Here is a 20,687-nt window from a genome sequence, read left to right on the forward strand (position 1 = left end):
AGCTGTCAGCACAGAGACTGATGTGGGGCTCGAACTCACGAACCTTGAGATCATGACCTGAGCCGAAGTTGGACACTTAACCAACTGAGCCACCCAGGCGCCCCGGTCTTTTTTGCCTTCTTGATCATACTGCTAATAACATTTATTATTAATGTTAATAATATATTTATTGTTATTAGTATGACTATTTGTTAGACACAGTGCTAAGCGCTTCCCATGCATCATTTTACTTATTCCTTACAACAGTGTTTTAGGTGGCTACGAATATGATTATTATCCCAGTTTACAGATGGGGAAAATGAGGATGAGAAGTTGAGTGACCCATCTTACATCCCATGGGTAATCAGAAACAGAGACATTTTAACTCAGATTTCTTCCTATTTATCTCCTACTCATTGCATAAATATGAGACCTCAACTACACAAAAGCATGGAAATCTTGAAGCAGAGAACAGGGGGAAGAGAAAGGGACATGGCAGGAGCCATGACAGGGAGTATGGATTAGGGCCAAGGCAGAGGGACAAAAAGTACAGTCTGAAAAGCCAAGGTTAAGGCTGGAAAAGCTCTCCCTGAGAGGGGCTGGGTGTCAGGATTGGGATGACCAAGAAGTAGGATCAGGCAGAGGGAGAACCTCCAAAGAGGGAGTCTTTCAAGGATCCCCATGTGGGCCATGCTGGGAGCCTGAACAGGAGGCCTTCAAAGGCAGTTCTCACTTTGTAGCCCTGGGATTCTGTGAACTCTGGGTGTAGCTTTTAGAGCTGGACCTCACCTCAGTCATCTGTCTGGTCACTGAATTCCATCTTCTCCCTGCTACAGAGGAGGGAGGCAAGAGCATTGTGATTAGAGTGCACCCAAGGCCATTGGACTGCTTGGGTTTGAATCTTGGTTTCTCCTCTACTTCCAAGCTGTGATTTTGGACAATTTATTTTTCTGGGTCTGAGCACACATTGATTTGGGAGCAAGCCTCAGCTTGAATCCTAAGTCCTGTAACCTTGGGCAATTTACCTCATGGCTCATTTCCTCATCAGTAAATAAAAAAATATAATACTTGCTTCATAGGATCATTATAAGGATAGGAGGATTAAATATTTATGTTTGTAAAGCATTTATAACACTGTCTGGCACGTTTTTGTTTTTTTATTTTTGACTGCATGTTAAAAACTTGTTTACAATCCGTTAAATGTAGCACACAGCACAATTTCATTGTTAGCTGTTTACATGTGGGTCTTCTTTGCGCTCCACTTGCTGCGAAGGGCAGAAAACAGATTCAATCCATCTTTGGCAGTAGCCCACTGACTGATTCCTGTTTGGTGCTCAATAAAGTGACCAGTTTGAAGTAAACCAGGAGACAGTAGCATGGGCAGCAGAGAGCTGCCCAGATAAGCAGATCTTAAACTGCTGATTGAGTGTAGGGGAGGAACAAGCAGTGATTCTCCTCTTTCTGGAATATTTGAAGGGGCTCAGATACTGACTAGAGAGAGGCTATGAGACCCTCGAAGAGGTGGGACAAACAGCCCAGTGTTTATGTAAAGAGCAGGGCTTTGGAACCAGCAGGGCTTTGGCGCACCTAAGCGCGATTCAAACAATAAGAGCCACTTTAAGACAATCGGCTTATGAATAGCGGCAACACAAGGAAAGCACGGCTGCTCTTCAACGCTACCACCGGCATGCACGCCCCGGCGCGAGGTGAAAGTTCCGCCGCCTTTCGGAGCTTACGTGCGCTCCGTGACCGCCGCGGCTGACGAGGGACAGGCGGACGAGACCGCATGCGCTCTGGCGCCCTCGAGCGCGCCCCTCCCCCACGGCGGCTGCAACGCTGGCACGGGGCGCATGCGCACACCCGGCGGGCGGAGGGCGGCCCAGAGCGAGTGGAAAGATTTGGAAGAGCAAGTGCGCGGGAGCTGGGCGGTGGAGTGCGAGTGCGCAGGCGCGGCTGGGGCCGGACAGCGACTCCGGAATCTCAGCGAGTCCCACTCTGCGTCGCACCCCGAGCCGCCACCATGGCCGCCTATAAGCTGGTGCTGATCAGGCACGGCGAGAGCACTTGGAACCTGGAGAACCGCTTCAGCGGCTGGTACGACGCCGACTTGAGCCCTGCCGGGCACGAGGAGGCGAAGCGCGGCGGGCAGGCGCTGCGAGGTGAGGAACGGGCCGGGGCGGGCTGTGGAGGCTCGGGCGGGCGCCCCTGGTTGAGGGCCGCCTGGCTCGCCCCCGTACCCTCGCGGAGAGGGCTGACCTTGGGCTTCAGCTCTTCTGCAGTTTATTTTGCGGTTGGCAAAATGGTTTCAGGGTGTGTGTGCGGGGGGGGGGGGTGGGGGGCTGTCGACTTGCTCAAGGTCACCCAGTGGTGTGATGGGCCACGCCGGGAAGAGGACTGGGGGCGGTCGCCCCGCAACCCACTGCATTCTCCACGACACCGCCTTGGCGAAATTCTCCCATTTACTAATCTGAGCATTCACTAACTCGGGGACGGGTTATTAAATTGGATGGCCGGTGTCTTCCGGGAGCTGTAACCAAGCCTTTTCAAGAGGCTGCTGCGGATCCTCGTGAAGCGTCAGACCACACGCTTGTCCCCGACTGTGGGGGAGTAACGCGGCGCTGGGCGGACAACAGGCCTCACGAAACCCACGTGCTTATGTAGGCCTTTGCTGTTCAGCAGCATCCCACGAATCTTGTGCCCCAAATGCATCCACAAATGTAATTGAGTGAATGAATGAGTGAATGAATGAATAATTTGAGTTGTCCTCTGCACGATTCCATGAAGTAGATTATTATCCCCTTCCTTTCTTTCCCTCCCCGGCCCTCTTCTATAGCTGGGAAGAGTGAGGATTGCATAGATGACTTGTTCAAGGTCGTATCTCCTTATTCCTAGTCCATCCCGCTCGCTTCAATTCTGGGTTGAGTAACAGGTAGACGCTGGGCAAAGGTGGAAGTGGCAGTGAGATAAACTCACCTACCCAGGCTTGCCCCCTGCGGCGAACAGCTCTTTGTGGTTTTGGAATGCTTTTTATAAGGAAGCATTCTCAGCTGCCAGCAACTCAGAGAATCCCTCTGTACTGAGGAGGTGCTTCCACTGATGTAATTAGGGCAGATCTGGCCCTGCGCTCTTCTAACCTCTGGACGTTGAAGCAGCCATTTCAAAGGGTCATTGATGCCTGATGTGGAACAGGTATTTGGCCTCAGGTTACTCTTTCTAGCTTCTTGCCTTCACCGTAGATCCTTTTGAATTGAAGCAAAGGTTTGGAAAGTGTAGGAAATGTAATCCTGCTGGCTGTGTGTCTGCTTTGAGATGGCTTGGTGTGACTTACATTTAGGAGAGGCTGGGAAAGGGAAAGAGCTGGGAAAGGAGGCCATTTTCTCTGTGTTTGGCAGGAAGAACTGTATGGGTCTGTGGTGGTTTGCTGATGACTAGCCCAGGACAAAGATAATTGCAGCTGTACCCTAAAAGAGTGATCAAATGGTTAAACTTGTAATCTCTTTAAAGTAGCAGACCCTATTTCAAGATTTTGTTGTTGTTGATTTATTTTTAGTAATCTCTACATCCAACGTGGGGCTGCAAGTCAAGGACCCCGAGATCAAGAGTTACATGCTCCACCGACTGATCAGCCAGGCACCCCCTATGTCACTTTCTAAGTAAATGTTGGTAGCGTTAGTTAAAAAAAAAAAAAAAAAAATCCTATTTAAAAGATTAGTATCTGTTATGGGCATCACAAATGATTATATTAGGGGCGCCCAGGTGGTTCAGTCAGTTGAGCGTCCGACTTCGGCTCGGGTCATGACCTCACAGTTTGTGAGTTCGAGCCCCACATCAGGCTCTGTGCTGACAACTCGGAGCCTGGAGCCTGCTTCAGATTCTGTGTCTCCCCATCTCTCTATTCCTCCCCTGCTTATGCTCTGTGTCTGTCTCTTAATAATAAATAAACATTAAAAAAATGATTATATTAAACAAGACTAAAAGCAGAAATCTGAATCGTGAAGACCATTGTGAATAATATAAAAAACCTAAATATATTAAATTCTTCAGAGCTTTAAATGATAGTAGGGTTTATAAACTCTTGAATCGTTTCAGGAGGGAACTAGTGAGAACTGAGTTTCTCCATGCAGTCTTACTCCTGGGAGAGGATGAGGTCCACACCACACATCACACCATCCACCCCACACTTGGGAATATCCTAGGCTATGCTTTTATTTAATGGGGAAGTTCTCCTGAGTGGAACTGCTTTTCTTCTTGGGGACCTATTTGTGTATCCAACAGGAGGCACTCCATCACAAGGGGAAATAATTGCAGTGAAACAGCCAGTAGCTTTTCAGCATGGGAGATGAGGCTTGCACTTGCCAGTGACTCAGCCTTTTATTGGGGAGCCATTCCTCCCCTTATAGTTAGGGAGGAGATGGTAATGGAGTCTACTAGGACTTGTCCTGAGGTTCAGTGATGAGATTTGATGAGATTTGTCATCTTTTCCCCTGTGGGTAGTGATGGGTTTCCTGGTGATTAATCCTCCCCTCCCCCATCAGCGTAGTTCTTATTGGCCTCATTCTCAGTTGAACGACCAGCAGGAGAATTCACTTCACATTGCATTAATTACTGTTGGCAACCTCAGTATGAGGCAATACCCAGGAAAGTTTGTGCTGAATTTCAAAGAGGGCCTTGTAGCCTCATGGAGGAAAACACTACATAAAGGGCCATCTCCCTTTTAAAGTGGGAAGGGGGGATAATCTTCCACGAACTAAGAAGATTAATTGTTGGGGTGGTTGGGGCAACATAACTTGATTACTACGCCTTAATAACTACTGTGTATGAGGAGAGATTCGTGTCTAAATGAGTCAGACTGCACAGCATTTGCTCTTTCTGCTTTCTCCAGGGAGTGGCTTCTCCTGAACTTGGTCTAACAGTTGACCTAAGTGTGTACAGGTTGACACTTGACTACAGCATAAAGGCACTGTGGATTAAGAGACTGATGTGATTTCCACCACATAGTGAAAATACAATTTCATGCAACGTACTGAAGTTTTAATCAGCATCCTCTAAGAGCTCTTGCTGTGTCCTGATTGTTGGGTTTCAAATTGTTTTCCCGTAGACAAGAGGTTAGGTCTGAAATATATTTACTAGTATTGGGCAGAAGTGACTGTTTTAACTAAAATACAAACAGATCCTTAGGGTTTAGAATAATATGGAGGTAGCTAGAGATGGAGGTTATGAGTTGGATTTTGGAGTCACACAGCTTGGGTTTTAATCTCTCATTTACAGCTGTGACCTTGGATGATTTGCTTAATCCCTCTAGTCTTTATTTTCCTCATCTGGTAAAATGGGTTGTAAGGATTATAATCTCAGGATTGTCATGAAGACTAAATAAAACGTATACAAAATAATTTGTATAGTGCTTGACAGATGGTAAGCCCTCCATAAATATTGGTTATTATTTAGTAAGAGATTCCAAGTTTTTAAGGATCCTTTTCTTGAAAGAATTGAAGCAGAAATAAATTCTTAAAATGGGCTTAACACAGCATTCTGGGGTTTAGGGTAAGCAGCACAGATGGCATAGGTTAGCTCCCTGACAATACATTTAGGTCTTGGGTTAGATGAATTATTGGGGAACCACTGGAAAGTACATTGTCAACTATAACATAAATCAACATATTTTGTCTTCTGTAAAGGTGGAATATTGTCTTTTTTTTCTAGGGTATACAAACTAGTTAAATTTAGATGTGAGAAAACTCTGGTTCCATAGTGGACCCGATTGGCTTATCACTTTGAATTTATGATTCCCAGATGCTGGCTATGAGTTTGACATCTGCTTCACCTCCGTGCAGAAGAGAGCAATTCGGACTCTCTGGACAGTGCTGGATGCCATTGACCAAATGTGGCTGCCTGTAGTGAGGACTTGGCGCCTCAATGAGCGGCACTATGGGGGTCTGACTGGCCTTAATAAAGCAGAAACTGCTGCGAAGCATGGTGAGGCCCAAGTAAAGATCTGGAGGCGCTCCTATGATGTCCCGCCACCTCCGATGGAACCCGACCATCCCTTCTACAGCAACATCAGTAAGGTATGGACAAATGGGGGTTTGGCTCATTCTGCCTAGGACCAGGGTGTTAGAACCTGGGCCTCACTCTTTTTTAGCTTTTAGTAGTGTCTGCTTGGTCCTATTGAGTTTTTTAATTTATGCTAGTTAATTGTTATTCTCCTTCTCCAAGGAATGGCCTTCACTTGTTAAAAAGATTTAGTTGATACTTGTTTACCTAAAAAGAAATTATATCTTCTTTTTTGTATCTCCATTGCGATACCTTATAAAACCCATCCATAATCGTAGGGCCTTTTTAAAAAAAATTTTTTTAATGTTTATTTACTTTTGAGAGAGGGAAGGAGGGAGAGGGGGAGGGACAGAGAGAGGGAGACACAGAAATCAAGAGCAGGCTCCAGGCTCTGGTCTGACAGCACAGAGCCCACATGGGGCTCGAACCCCACAAATTGTGAGATCGTGGCCTGAGCTGAAGTCGGACACTTAACTGACTGAGCCACCCAGGCGCCCCTTAGAGTTGTAGGGCCTTCTTAAGCCAACTATTAAGATTAAGTGAATTGGGAAGAGCTTTATACCTACCTTTTTTCTTCTAAGTTCTGTTTCATTTGAACTGTTCATTTTCCCAATAGCAGGTAATGGTGGTAGGACGAGCAGCAAAATAATTCTCCTCCCTGTGACCAAACTCTCAGCTCCGTTCTGTGTCCTGGTGAAAGACCTTCACCTATCACTTTGATTCATACCTTAGGGGATGAGGAATGGGCAGAACAGATACAACTACTACTAATTGGTGAGCATGGATTTTTATTGTTTAGGATCGCAGGTATGCAGACCTCACTGAAGATCAGCTACCCTCCTGTGAGAGTCTGAAGGACACAATTGCCAGAGCTCTGCCCTTTTGGAATGAAGAAATAGTTCCCCAGATCAAGGAGGGGAAACGGGTCCTGATTGCCGCCCACGGCAACAGCCTTCGGGGCATTGTCAAGCATCTGGAGGGTATGTACATTTTTCAGGGGAGCCCTCCAGGAGGGACACAGCAAAACTGCCACAAATCGGATTTATTTCATGCAAAAGAGATCTTCAGGGAAAGGCTGGACACATTGATAGTCCCTCAGTTTGCATCTTAAATTGGTTCACCTGAGGGCCTAGAGGCCTAGATGTGCTGATTTTTGTCAGACTGGATGGACTACACAGGACATTTGAGATGTGTATAGTCCTGCTTCACTGTGGGTTTCCAAACCCCACTTTGGGAGAGATATCTGCGGTATACCACCTTACATACTTTTTTTCTTTTCAGTGGCTGAGAACTAAGTATTGGAGGCATTCTTTGGGTGATTGATCTATAATACAGATTGTTACTGTTACTATAAATATCAGAAGGGGTGTCTTGTTTTAATTCCTACCAAAGTCCTTTGTCACCTGCAGGGGGGACATGGATTCGTGTCTAGCTTGGCTTATCATGGTGTGTATTTCCTTCAGGTCTTTCTGAAGAGGCTATCATGGAGCTGAACCTGCCAACAGGTATTCCCATGGTCTATGAATTGGACAAGAACTTGAAGCCCATCAAGCCCATGCAGTTCCTGGGGGATGAAGAGACCGTGCGTAAAGCCATGGAAGCTGTGGCTGCCCAGGGCAAGGCCAAAAAGTGAAGGCAAGCAGGCAGACTACTTTTCCAAGGACACCCTCCCTACCCATCCCGTTCCTCCACATTTCTTCCCTGCACATGTCACACTGACCACATCTGTAGGCATCTTAAGTTTTAGCTGCAGATGGGGACCAGTGGCTCCTAATTTTGTTTAGCCATTTGTCTCTTGCACCCACTCTCTTCATATAGTCTAGTCGAATGGCACTTCTGGGGCATGAGTCTTCAGTCCCAAGCTGAGGGAAGACTTTTACCCAAAAGTAGAGAGTTAGTAACTCTGGTGTTTTTGCTACTGTTTATTGAGTTGGGGATAGGAAGGAACCATGCTAAGATGTGACCAATGAGAAGTAAGAGAGCCTATTTGTGTTCCCAGGAGCCAGTCCTGTACTATTCTGTAGTCAGGTGACTGTCTGGGGGGGCTCCAGTCATTCCAGTGAAAGAATCATTTCCCCTCTGACCCCAGAAGAGTTGGCTCCAGAAGACTGGGATCAATTTAAATGTTTTGTGTTGCATCTACTTTTACAAAAAGAAAAAAAAAAAAGTATATATATATATATACATACACATATATAAAATAATACAAACCAAAAACCCTTCTGGGGTTTCTAGTTGCGGTTGAAATATTCCCACATGCAGTCATCCCAAAATAAGCCATTCCTCACACCAACGTGGGAGAAGCCCCTTGACTTCTGAGGCCTAGGAGTTTATCCTGCTGTGTGTTTTAGAATCCCTCCCCTGCCTTAATGTTTTATGGCAGTGAAATGCCTCTTGATCACGTCCAAGCGTGTCTTTTACTGTATATGTTTCTGATCATGTTCCAGTTGCTTGGTCCTGCCTCCTGGGCCCAGTACTCATTTTGAGCGTAACTATACTAAATCTTTTTTCCAGATCAGTATAATAAAGGAGTGATGTGCAATATCTTCTGTGTGATGTAGTAATCTCTCATTTGAGAAGATCAGCTTGAACATTAAACTGGGTGTGTCTTACTAGGGTTTTCCACCTTAGGTTGGGGAGCTGAAGTGTGGGGGTGGGCAGGTCTTCCTGGCTGAGCCCTCCATTCCTGTTGCCTCTATAGCACTTGCTCAGTGTGCTGGCTGAATACTCCTTGAGTGGTCAAATTCTCAAACTCCATTATGCCTTCTTTTGAGTAAGGTAAAGGCTTGTTTACCTTAAAAAAGCTAACCTTTTTCTATTAGAAATCTGTAAACTTGGTGCCTGGGTGGCTCAGTTAAGCATCTGACTTCAGCTTAGGTCAATTTTGAGGTTTGTGAGTTTGAGCCCCACATCAGGCTCACTGCTTCAGCCTGATTCAAATCCTTTGTCCTCCTCTCTTTGCCCCTCCCCCTGCTTGTGCTCTCTCTCAAAAATTAAAATCTGTAAACCTGATTCACACTTCATCCTCAAAAACGGCACATAACTGTATAATAAAATGATGCAGAAGAAAAGGACTATTACATTGTATACGTAATTGGGAAGGGACATTGCTCACATTTTCTTTCTCTTTAAAGCTTTTCAAAAGATAATGAACATGAAAGCCTACAAGGCAAGAGAAACCCCATAATACCTTTCTTCTACTAGGAGCAAGTAACACCCTCAGTCTGTTAAGCTCTCATGAAGCTCCTCTATGCCAGCTACATAACCTCTAATCTTGACAACCTCTGAAACGGCTGGTATCCCGAATTTACAGAAGAAATAGACTGAAAGAGATGTAGAAACTTGCCAAATATATACTACTAAGTACTGGAACCCAGATGAAAGATGTTGAACAGAAGTCCTTATCCTAAAATGTAAATACTAACCATCTTGCTTTTCAGGTTTAGTTTTTCACTTGATCTATAACCCTAGGATGACCTCTAGTAATTTAAGTCTCCAACAGTCTGGTGGAATGTTAAGTTTACTTGGCCTATAATGAATCTTACTTGGCCTATAATGGCCTATATCAACCAAAAGTTGATAATTTTCTTTGAGGCTCTTTGCCCAAGTCAGACTGGAGCAGCTTAGATCAGAGTCCCTCTATATCCTGACATAGCAGTCTTCAGTCATTGACTAGAACTCTTGTGGCAGGAAAGTAACAGAAAACCAGCATTATTTATCATTACTACCAGAAGGCCAGCAACCACTGTACCTCTAAGACTGTTTACCCAGGGTAGCACATCATAATCACCCGTGGAGCTGAAAGAAAAACCCAAACATCTGTTGTGGGTTCACCTCATGAGATTCCAAAGCAGAGCTAGGGTTCTGTTGTTTTTTAAGCTTTATAGGCAATTAAAAGTTTTTAATTTTTTTTTTAATGTATGTCTATTTTTGAGAGCGAGAGTGAGCGAATGGGGAAGGGGCAGAGAGACAGGGAGACACAAAATCCAAAGCAGGCTCCAAGCTCTGAGCTGTCAGCACAGAGCCCGACGCGGGGCTCAAACTCATGAACCATGAGATCATGGCCTGACCTAACCGACAGAGCCACCCAGGTGCCTGCCCCACTTCATAGACAATTCTGAGGTTCATCTAACCCAGGCTGAGAACCGCTATTCCAACACACAGAAATTCTTGTCTCTAGAACCAATTTTAGATTAGTGAATATCACTAAACTTCACTATTTAGGCATAGCTGTCAGCTATGAGAACACTCAAAAAAAATTTTTTTTATGATGCTTTTGCTATGTGTTAGTCACAATACCAGGTACTGAAGACTCAAAGACAGAATCCTGCCCTAAAACCTCAGGCTAGAAGGGGAGACAGGCTCATAAACTTAGTTGTGATACAATACAGTGGTCAACAGTGAGAAAACCTAACATGCTCTGCAGCAGGTCAGAGGAGGCTATTACCCAACTGTTTCAAATGCTCTTCTTTAGGACACTATTACAGCATTTCTTTGTTTACTTATCACCTGTCTTCCTCCATTAGAATTTTTTTTTTTTAATGTTTACTTACTTTTGAGAGGGAGAAAGAGAAAGCATAGCAGGGGAGGGGCAGAGAGAGAATTCAAAGCAGGCTCCAGGCTTAACTGTCAGCATACTGCCCAATGCAGGGCTCATTCCAAGAACCATGAGATCATAACCTGAGCTGAAGACACTTAACTGACTGAGACATCTAGGCGCCCCCTGCCCACGTCTAGAATCTAAGCTCTACAAGGAAAGGATTCTATCATGTTCACTGTTTTACCTCCTACTTCCTGAAACACTGGTGGGCAGAATAATTGCCGAACATATTTGAATGAATGATGTCCAACAAGCACTCATAATTAATGAACCAATGTCAATTTGGAGAGCCTCTAATCGCATGTGCAAGATCCTATTCAATATTTGGTAAAAGGAGGCATCAAGGTACAGGACAAAGATTAATGCTCTGCCACTTGGATGTCTGCGTGACTTAAGGCAAATTAACTGATTTTTCTAAATCTTAGTTTACTTTTCTGTAAAGTGTGGACGTAATTAGTACATGCCAGGGCTACTGGGAAGTTCAGAGATAAAATAAGTACAATGGCTAACACTGTAGAGAGAATCAACTGGTAGCATCTACCTGCAAGGTAATGTGGGTGAATCTAACCAAAATTTAAAATGTGCACATTCTTTGACCCAGTACGCTCCACTTTTAGGAATCTCTGTTGCCACAGAATCTTAGGCATGCACAAGGATGTATGGTATAGGGATTTTCTCTGCAACACTGCAAAAAAATCTATAAAACTTAAAATATCCATCAGTAAGGGGACTAAACTATATCTAAATGTCTAGCATAAGGCCTAGAACTTAACAGATACTTTAGAAGGTGATCAAATCTATAATAGTAATATAATAACAACAATAGTGCCATGTACTGGAACTTCTGCATTTCTTCCTCACAATAACCCTATGAGATCATACCATTCCAGACAAGGAAACAGACTTTTAAAAGAAAGTAAACTTGCACTACTATCAATGTCAACATGCTGATTATTTTAGTATACTGTAATTTGCACAATGTCACCATTAGGGGAAAATGGGCAAAGTGTACAAGGGATCTATCTGAATTGTTTCTTAAAACTGCATGTGGAGCTACATTGATCTCAATACTCTTTTCTAATTTAAAAAAACCGAACAGGGTCACTTGGGTAGCTCAGTTGGTTGGGCGTCTGACTCTTGGTTTTGGCTCAGGTCATGAACTCACGTTCGTGAGTTCGAGCCCTGCATCAGGCTCTGGGCTGGTGGTGCAGAGCCTGCTTGGGAATTCTCTGTCTCTCCCTCTCTCAAAAACAAACATTTAAAAAACCCAAAAAACAACCAAACAAACAACCTAACCTATTCTGGCTAGCAGCTAGAGGATACAAACCCAGTCGGGTTGATTCCAGAGTTCACCTGTAACCACTGTCACTACACACAGAAGATGTGTGCAGTGACAGATGCTCCTTGAAGAACATCTCAAGAATTGACATATCTTGAGATGCCTGGGTGGTTCGGTTGAGCATCTGACTCTTGGTTTCAGCTCAGGTCACGATCTCATGGTTTGTGAGATTGAGCCCCACAGTGGGCTCTGTGCTGACAGCTCAGAGTCTGCTTGCGAATCTCATTCTGTCTCTGCCCCTCCCCTGTTCGTGCTCTCTCTCTCTCTCTCTCTCTCTCTCTCTCAAACTAAATAAACTTAAAAAATATATAGATTAAAAAAAAATTGACATCTCTTCTTTCCTTCTATTCTCTCTGCAGCTTTTCCATGCTTAAACCCTCATCTCTTCCTCATCCCCAAACCTGCATGTTCATTCCTGCTTTTGCCCTCTGCTTAAGTTTTTGTCTGCCTTGCATATCTTCATTTCACTACCTCAGTTCTTCAATTCCTTTTACTTCACATTACAGATCTTTCCCTGGTCACCTCACGAAACAGTGCTCTGACCCTCTTTTCAATTCAGATTTAACGTTTCCTGGAGTACCCACTAATCAGTAATACTATATTCACCTAATTACTTTCAGAACTACTCACATGCACCCTGCATCACCACGTGTTCTATCATTTTCACTAAACCATAATCTCTCTAAACGAGGGGATGTTTATAAAGTGCTTGACCCGGTGCCTGGCACATAGGAAGTACTCAATAAGCAGAAGTGCTTAAAAGGAACATAAAAAACGCAAAAATGACTGGAGGTAAGGTTTTTCCAGAGCAAGCAAGCACTTGACACGTGTCAGTTAACAGTACAACGAGGCAAATCTCTGCTCTAAATGTCATGATGATTTTTATTTATTTAAAACTTTTTTTTTTTTTTTAATTTGAGAGCAAGAATCTCAAGCAGGCTCTGAGCTGTCAGCACAGAGCTCAATGCAGGGCTCAAACTGACAAACTGGGAGACTATGACCTGAGCTGAAACCAAGAGTCAGATGCTTAACCACCTGGGCCGCCCAGGTGCCCCATGTCATGATGCTTTTTAGATTCCTTTCCCTACTCAAGACAACAGAAACCATAAAATCCTTTTAGTAAAAATGTTTTGTCACAGCAATAAATATGTATTTGTAAGACTGTCAGAAGAAACAGATTACTTCCAACATTATACAGTTCATTTGCTGGCACCTCCAAAAGAGAATCACTCAAGAGAATGAAATCCATTGCAAGGTTCATAAGAAAAATATTCTGACAGTAAAAGTTGCTGGCAGATTTTTCTACAGGTAGTTGTTGGTCAACCTGAGGTGTGTGAATAAAAACAATGGCATCCTGATGTTGGGTTCATACACGTACTCTTAGAAACAGCTTACCCCTCCCGTGGGGTAAAATGTAGCTTCTTAGGTCTGCAAGAATTCAGGCTGTACTCGAGCCACTTTCCGGAATTCTTTAGTGTGAGTCTTAGGGCACTGCATCTCACACCAGCTAATGGGAACCATCTGGACACCTGGAAGGGAAGAGCTGGTGTTGGAGCTGGGACCCCTAATGTTTGCTTAAGACCCTTCCCTTTTCAGCTGGGTATGAACGGAAGTGTCACCAAGCTACCTAGTGAACCTCACCTCATACAGAAAAAGCCTGGTTTATTCCACTGACTAAGGCAGTGAGTCCCCCCTGAGACCTTTCAATTATACAAGAATCATTCCAATCTCTGAGTAGTATCAACACTCATACTGCTGCCTAAATAATTAAAAAACAAGGGTAATGAAAGAAAACAATGGACTGATCCCAAACCATTACTCTTAGGGAAAGGTAAGCATGTGGAAGAATGGACCAACTCACCCGATTCACTGTGGGCCACCACTACCCCAAGCTCATTTTCAGCAGTGGTCAGAAGGTAATTGGACTGTGCGTCACCCAGGGAGATCTAGTCATGTAACACTGGTTAAGGAAAATGACGGGTTTTAAGCCTTCCCTCCCACAGCCACTTGAGCTACTTTCCACTTCTACTTCTTGTTTGACAAAGGACCACAAGACTGCTAGGAATAAAGGATACCACTTTGGCTAGGACAATGTCACCTGGGCGGAAACTCTTATAAATCTCAACCTGTAAAGAAAGAACAGGAATGTTAAATGAAAGCTCTCTATCAGATCCACATGAAACTATTAATCCCTCTAGTAAAGCCAGTCTACTTTTTAACCCCACAGGGTGGAAGTCATCATTAGTCAAGTCAATCAACAACTTTTATTGCTTCTACAGCATCATCACATAAATGAAGATTTTTAATTCAGTAACCTGAGCAGGAATCTGACTAGGGCAAAAGGTACTATAGTTGGCTCTGAAAGAATCCAGAGTAAGTCTGAGAGAATAACAATGAATAAACACCTGGCTTCAAAGGCAAGGAGTAAACTAGACCCTTCTGGTCAATAGAGCAAACAAAAATCCTAGGGAGAGGAAAGGGACAGTGAATTCCACACTTTTCAATAGGAAATAAATTCCCTGCATCTTTGGATCCACATTCCCACAGATGTTTGAAATTCACTAGAATAATTTAAGGACTGATATTCCTCAGACCATCAGAGAGGAAAAAAAAAAAAAACAAAAACAACAAAAACAAACAGAACCAACCAACAACCTTGTCTTTTTCAGTAGCTCGGACATCTTCCTTGCTGTAAAAAAGAATTAACAGAAAGGTTAATTATCTATGAGAAAGATAAGAGAAAGAATTATCCTGCAAAATCCTAGTAGACAAAGAGCTACAAGAGTAAAGAGAACAAGTCATAACTGGAATCCAAATGCCACCAAGAGAAGCAGGGTAGAAGCATTCCCAGTCCTCACCCAGAGGAGAAAACCACATTCCCATTCTTGGGTCACACAGAGCAGCTGTAGCAATACCTCTGACTAGAGAAAAGCAGATCAGATTTGGCAGGAAAAGATAAGGAACTTTGCTGCCTTAGGGGAGCTTGAACAGAAGCACTATAGAACCACATGGAATTCTGAGGGTGGAAAGAGCCTGAGAAGTTAAATTATCTAGCTCACAAGTATTGTTTGTCCTTTCTCAAAAAACCTGTAGGAAAAAAAACTACTATTTCACCCACTAACCATTTCTTTTTTTAAAAATTTTATTTTTAAGTGGGGCGCCTGGGTGGCTCAGTTGGTTAAGTGGCCAACTTCAGCTCAGGTCATGATCCCACAGTTCATGGGTTCGGGCCCCGCATCGGGCTCTGTGCTGACAGCTCAGAGCCTGGAGCCTGCTTCAGATTCTTTATCTCCCTCTCTGCCCCTCCCCCACTCCTGTTCTTTCTCTCTCTCTCAAAATTAAATAAACATTAAAAAAAAAAAAGAAAAAGATTTTATTTTTAAGTAATCTCTACACCCAGCATGGGGCTCAAACTCACAATGCTGACATGAAGACTTGCATGCTTTACTGAGCCAGCCACCCCTTACCCACTAAGCTTTTTCATGTCTTACAATCCTTTAAAATGTATTAAATTCAAGAAAGGAAGAGATTTCCTAAAATGACTTCTACTTAGTTTCAATGTTTGTTTATTTTTTGAGAGACAGAGTGAGCAGGGGAGGGGCAGAGAGAGGGGGAGACACAGAATCTGAAGCAGGCTTCAGGCTCCGAGCTGTCAGCACAGAGCCTGATGTGGGGCTCGAAACCACAAACAGCAAGATCATATCCTGAGCCAAAGTTGGATGCCTAACCAATTCTGCCACCCAGGTACCCCCCTTCTACTTTGTTTCATATGAGTCATCCTGTACCACTAGTCTCTAGCTTAGTTCAATCCTTTTCATTTTAAAGCTCGATCTTGTGAGGGCACCTGGGTGGCTCAGTCGGTTAAGCATCTGACTTGTCCCAGGTCATGATCTTGTGGTTAGTGGGTTCGAGCCCTGCGTTGGGCTCTGTGCTGACAGCTCAGAGCCTGGAGCCTGCTTCAAATTCTGTGTATCCCTCTCTCTCCCTCTCTGCTCATGCTCTTTCTCTCTCTCTAAAATAAATAAACATTAAAAAAAAATTTAAAGCCCGATCTTGTTCGTATTTTCCTTTGTTTCCTAGTTCATACATTATAACATTTTCTTTGGACACTACCTGGAGAGAATCAAAGCACAAAGAGAAACCATATGGTATAGAAACCATAATGGTTCCTAAAAATTCCAGTCTCCTGTTCTATCCTATTTCATTCCAGGTGCTGTGGCAAATGTGAAGACACAAATACTTCTTACCGGATAGTTCCTCGAAAAGAGTTCTTAAGTGGTGTGGACCCCACATACAGGATGTGCACTTTGGCAAAGCGCGAATTGATGCTAGAGACCTGTGGAACAGAGAAAAGATCAGCATTAGGGTCTGTGCAGTTGTCAACTCAAGGAGGCAGCATGAAAGTAGGAATTAGGGTGATTTTAATCCAAGCAACCTTACTAATTACAGAATTTAAGATAAGTTGATTCTTACTTAACTCTGCATAAATGATACATATCTAGTGGAACGAGAGTCACTCTGGCCACCTAATAGAGTTACTGAGGGTGTCCAATGAAATGTGGAATAGGTCTTGAAAAACACAGAAGACTAACATAAATAGACACAGGGCTTTATAGCAAATCTAGACCTTTAACAGATCTAATTAAGAGTCCTGCAGAGTGGACAGAAGTTAAGTGTACATTTCAGCTACTGCACAATATTTGGATCACTGCCTCACCAGTTATTTTCAGAATAACACACAAATTTTCTGCTGGAGAAATTTACAAGGAGTGCGACTAAGAGCTACAAGTTAACCTGCAGAAAGTGGGGATGGGCAGGGTGTATTGATGTATTTCAGTTACTGATCAGTATAGCATCAATTTTACTTCCCCTGAAACACTTTAAAAGACCTGAAATTTAACAGGAATGAGAGAGGATAAAGCCTTTTGCTTTGCTGCAGGAAAAGATCTCAGCTTCCAGATGTTAAAAAAAATAGGCCTCCTAGGGGCACCTGGGTGGCCAAGTCGGTTAGCATCTGACTTCGGCTCAGGTCATGATCTCGTGGTTTGTGAGTTTGAGCACCGCGTTGGGCTCTGTGCTGACAGCTCAGAGCCTGGAACCTGCTTCAGATTGTGTCTCCCCTTCTCTCTTCCCCTCCCATGCTCATGCTCTGTCTCTGTTTCTCAATAATAAATAAACATTAAAAAAAATTAATAAAAATAAAAGGCCTCCTTATTACCTTTTGGCACCTGTTTCCCAAACTGCATACTCAGGGAATCGGCTCAGTGAAAGAAGTATGCGTGCCTGAACTTGGCTGCCTTGATTATTATTCCAGAACTTTCTAGGCCAGTACAGTCCAGTAACACTGTGATGATAGTAGTGTTCTGTACTGGCCAATAGGGCAACTGTTAACTATATGCAGGTAGTGAGACTGAGGAAATGTATTTTTTAATTTTTTTTTTTTTTAACGTTTATTTATTTTTGAGACAGAGAGAGACAGAGCATGAATGGGGAGGGTCAGAGAGAGAGGGAGACACAGAATCTGAAACAGGCTCCAGGCTCTGAGCGGTCAGCACAGAGCCCGACGCGGGGCTCGAACTCACGGACCGTGAGATCATGACCTGAGCCGAAGTCGGACGCTTAACCTACTGAGCCACCCAGGCGCCCCAGGAAATGTATTTTTAATTTTAATTCATTTCAATTTAAGTGGCCATATATGGCTAGTGGCTACCATATTAGATAGTGCAGTTCAACAAGATCATGATTTTACTACCGAACAGGTTTCCTAAGCAGGGAGGTTAAGACCAACTTACCTTACAGGTTACAATAGCCCCCACATCTGGTAGTAATTGCGATTCTGTTTCTCTCATCACAGAAATGACAGGAAGCTATAGAGAGAAGAATAAAATATGAGTATCCTGACTAGACCTTGCATAAAGGTATTTGTGGCTTAAGAGTAATGTAGCAATGCCTTGGTCCACAGCTGAGGTCACGAGGGCAGGTGGACTACAGACTTATTTGTGCCCAGAACAGATAGCCTTAGAAATTTTAGGCAATAGGAGGGTCAAGAAACCATTCTTCAAGGGAAGAATGCTGTTAGAGTGTATAGTCTAATAATTTCAGATCAATTCTAACAAGCTTTTTGGTGATTTTCTTGGAATATAACCAATTGTCTGGAATCATGGATAACTGGATTCTTTCCTCCAAAGTTATACTACTTCCTTCTCCTTCTCATTTTATTGTACTGGCTAGAATTTCCAAATAAATGTTATATAATAATGGCCATACTTGATTAATGCTATTTTAAGGAAATACTTGTAGTTTTCTCCTTGAGCATGGTATTGGCTGTTGCTGTAAGACAGATATTTTGAGCCTCATCTTTTATTAATCTCTCCCTTGTTCACTACGCTTCAGTTCCCTGGCCTTCTTTCAGTTTCACTAACTCATTAAATATCTTCTCATGTCAGGATTTCTATTCAACCTGGTTTTTTTTTTCTATCAAGGCTGTGCTCTACCCACCCACCCAACTCTTTATTCATCCTTTAGATTCAGTTTAAACGTCACTTCTGCTGACTACGGTGGATCTATTACTTATTTTCATGATAACCTATAATATTCTTTCATTGATTTTTTTTTTCTTAACGTTTATTTATTTTTGAGAGACTGAGAGAGAACATGAGCAGGGGAGGGGCAGAGAAAGAGGGAAACACAGAACCTGAAGCAGGCTCCAGGCTCTGAGCTGTCAGCACAGAGCCCAACGCAGGGCGCGAACCCACCAACCATGGGATCATGACTTGAGCTGAAGTCGGATGCTCAATCGACTGAGCCACCCAGGTGCCCCTGTAATATCCTTTCAAAGCAGTCATCACCTATGTAGCCATACACTCATTTGAACATTTACTTGTTTACAATTTGTGTCTGTGCCCCTTGATAGCAGGGACCATGTGTATTTGGCTCATTACCATTTCTCTAGAGGTCAACACTGTGCCTGGCACATAAAAATGCTCAACAGATATCTATTCCTATGAAATAAACAAACTTGGAAATGTTAAAGGGGTGCCTGGGTGGCTGAGCCGGTTAAGGGTCTGACTCTTGATCTTGGCTCCCTCTCTCTCTGCCCCTCTCCCACTGACCTCTCTCTCTCAAAAATAAACATTAAAAAAAATGTTAAAGACATTCTCAAAATTGATTGAATAAAAAGTCTCTCATTTTACATATGAGGAAGAATCTAAAAACCAGAGAGTTCAAGTTTCTAACCTAAAGCAGAACCAAGGTCTAGATAGTCAGTACCTAAGTGTTCTAATTCTGAATCTTCTTTCTACTATGCTACTGGTCTTTTTCTTTTAATGTTTATTTATTGATTTTTTTGAGAGAGACAGAAAGAGCGTGTATGAGCCGGGGGAGGGGCAGAGAGAGAGGGACAGAGAGAAATCCCAGCCAGGCTCTGTGCTGCCAGTTCAGAGCCCGATGGGGGGCTTGAACCCAGGAAATGTGAGATCATGACCTGAGCGGAAATCAAGGATCGATGCTCAACCAACTGAACCACCCAGGCGCCCCTGCTATGCTACCTGTCTTTAAGCTGCTCCCTCAAAGACTGTTTATCTGATGCTGGGCTAATCCTGGACGAGCCTCTGGAGCTAGGCAGGAGAGTATCAGGCATTCAACAAACATTACTGAGCATTTACCTTGTGCTAGGCACTAAAGGTATGGTAGTGAGGCTTGCTTTCACGCAACTTAGAGTCTAGTGGGGAGCATGTAACTGGGTGTTTAATTATATGTAAAGAGTAAGGCACGGAAGGACAGAAATTTAGTTCTTTGTTAAAGAGTTTAACGAAACAAAACAAAAGCTCACAAAACTCTTATCCTTGACTAGTGGGTCTAGGAGAGCTTCTCTGATAAAATGATGCCAGAGAGGCTATCTGAAGGATAGGTAGAAACGAAATAGGCTGAGATGAGCGTGTTCCAAACAGATGGCGTGCGTACAAAGGCTCTGTGGCAGGACAGAGCTTAGCCCATTAGTGACAGTGAAAGAAGCCAGTGTGCCTAGACTGCAGAGAGTGAGGTACGGATAAAGCGAAACGCAGCCGGAGAGGTAGGCGACCTTCGGACAAGATTCAGCTCACTGCGGGGCTGAGCGTGCCTCTGCTCGTCCCCTAACTTCCTTCTGTGAGTGTCAGCACTATAACCAAGCGAGACCAAGTGCCCAGCAGTGGAGACCTCAGCTTCAAGAGACCAGCTGTTCTACTGCCGGGGCGCTAAAGACGCGCCCGCAAATCAAAAGAAGCCTAAAAGAAAGGAAGAGAAGGAGGAAATGGGAAGTTGCCCCTTTACCGCTCCGTTCTCGCTGCTCTTCGTCAGGCAGCCAGCAAGCGACGAAAAGATGTAGCCGTGTCGCGTGTAAGTGCCGCTGCCCGGGCTGCCCTCCTCCAAGTTACACAGACGTTCGCCTGAAGAAAAATGCTGCATCAGTGACGGGTGCCCAGAAGGTGTTAGCCATCCAGCCTTCCAGCCTCTGTCTCATCCAGAATTCGCTCTGGGCCCCATACACTTACCCGGAATGCAGTACCTCACGGGTGGCGCCATGACTGCCACAGGAGGGAAACGAAGTCGACTTCTCATTGGCTAAAGTATAGGACTAGTTCTGCAGTAAAAAACGCGTCAATTGGTATGATTTGTCACGTGATCATCGGAGCCTCCAGGAAACTTTATTTCCCAGGTTACCCCGGGACGAGTCCGGGG

At 43.9% G+C, this 20,687-nt stretch overlaps 2 protein-coding genes across 4 annotated transcripts; one reads left to right on the forward strand and one right to left on the reverse strand.

The window, feature by feature from the left end:
* Nucleotides 1-365: 365 nt before the first annotated feature.
* EXOSC1 (exosome component 1) lies at nucleotides 366-20,625 on the reverse strand. Of its 3 annotated transcripts, none has more exons than XM_045438441.1 (8): nucleotides 20,501-20,625; nucleotides 20,280-20,395; nucleotides 17,762-17,836; nucleotides 16,217-16,305; nucleotides 14,625-14,658; nucleotides 14,045-14,095; nucleotides 13,831-13,915; nucleotides 366-3,440 (listed from the first exon to the last, which is right to left on the reverse strand). In XM_045438441.1, the coding sequence occupies exons 1-8, from the start codon at nucleotides 20,565-20,567 to the stop codon at nucleotides 3,310-3,312; spliced, it is 648 nt and encodes a 215-aa protein (XP_045294397.1). In that variant the 5' UTR covers nucleotides 20,568-20,625; the 3' UTR covers nucleotides 366-3,309. The 3 variants fall into 3 exon arrangements, with proteins under 3 accessions (XP_045294397.1, XP_045294398.1, XP_045294399.1); XM_045438442.1 differs by lacking the exon at nucleotides 366-3,440 and adding an exon at nucleotides 13,081-13,498 and having other exon boundaries at nucleotides 20,501-20,624; XM_045438443.1 differs by lacking the exons at nucleotides 366-3,440; nucleotides 20,280-20,395; nucleotides 20,501-20,625 and adding an exon at nucleotides 13,081-13,498 and having other exon boundaries at nucleotides 14,618-14,658.
* PGAM1 (phosphoglycerate mutase 1) lies at nucleotides 2,000-8,574 on the forward strand. Its single transcript, XM_045438438.1, has 4 exons — nucleotides 2,000-2,138; nucleotides 5,770-6,044; nucleotides 6,830-7,010; nucleotides 7,494-8,574. The coding sequence occupies exons 1-4, from the start codon at nucleotides 2,000-2,002 to the stop codon at nucleotides 7,661-7,663; spliced, it is 765 nt and encodes a 254-aa protein (XP_045294394.1). The 3' UTR covers nucleotides 7,664-8,574.
* Nucleotides 20,626-20,687: the final 62 nt, after the last annotated feature.

This window comes from Leopardus geoffroyi, chromosome D2 (assembly GCF_018350155.1).
Source record: "Leopardus geoffroyi isolate Oge1 chromosome D2, O.geoffroyi_Oge1_pat1.0, whole genome shotgun sequence".
NCBI classification, from domain to species: Eukaryota; Metazoa; Chordata; class Mammalia; order Carnivora; family Felidae; genus Leopardus; species Leopardus geoffroyi.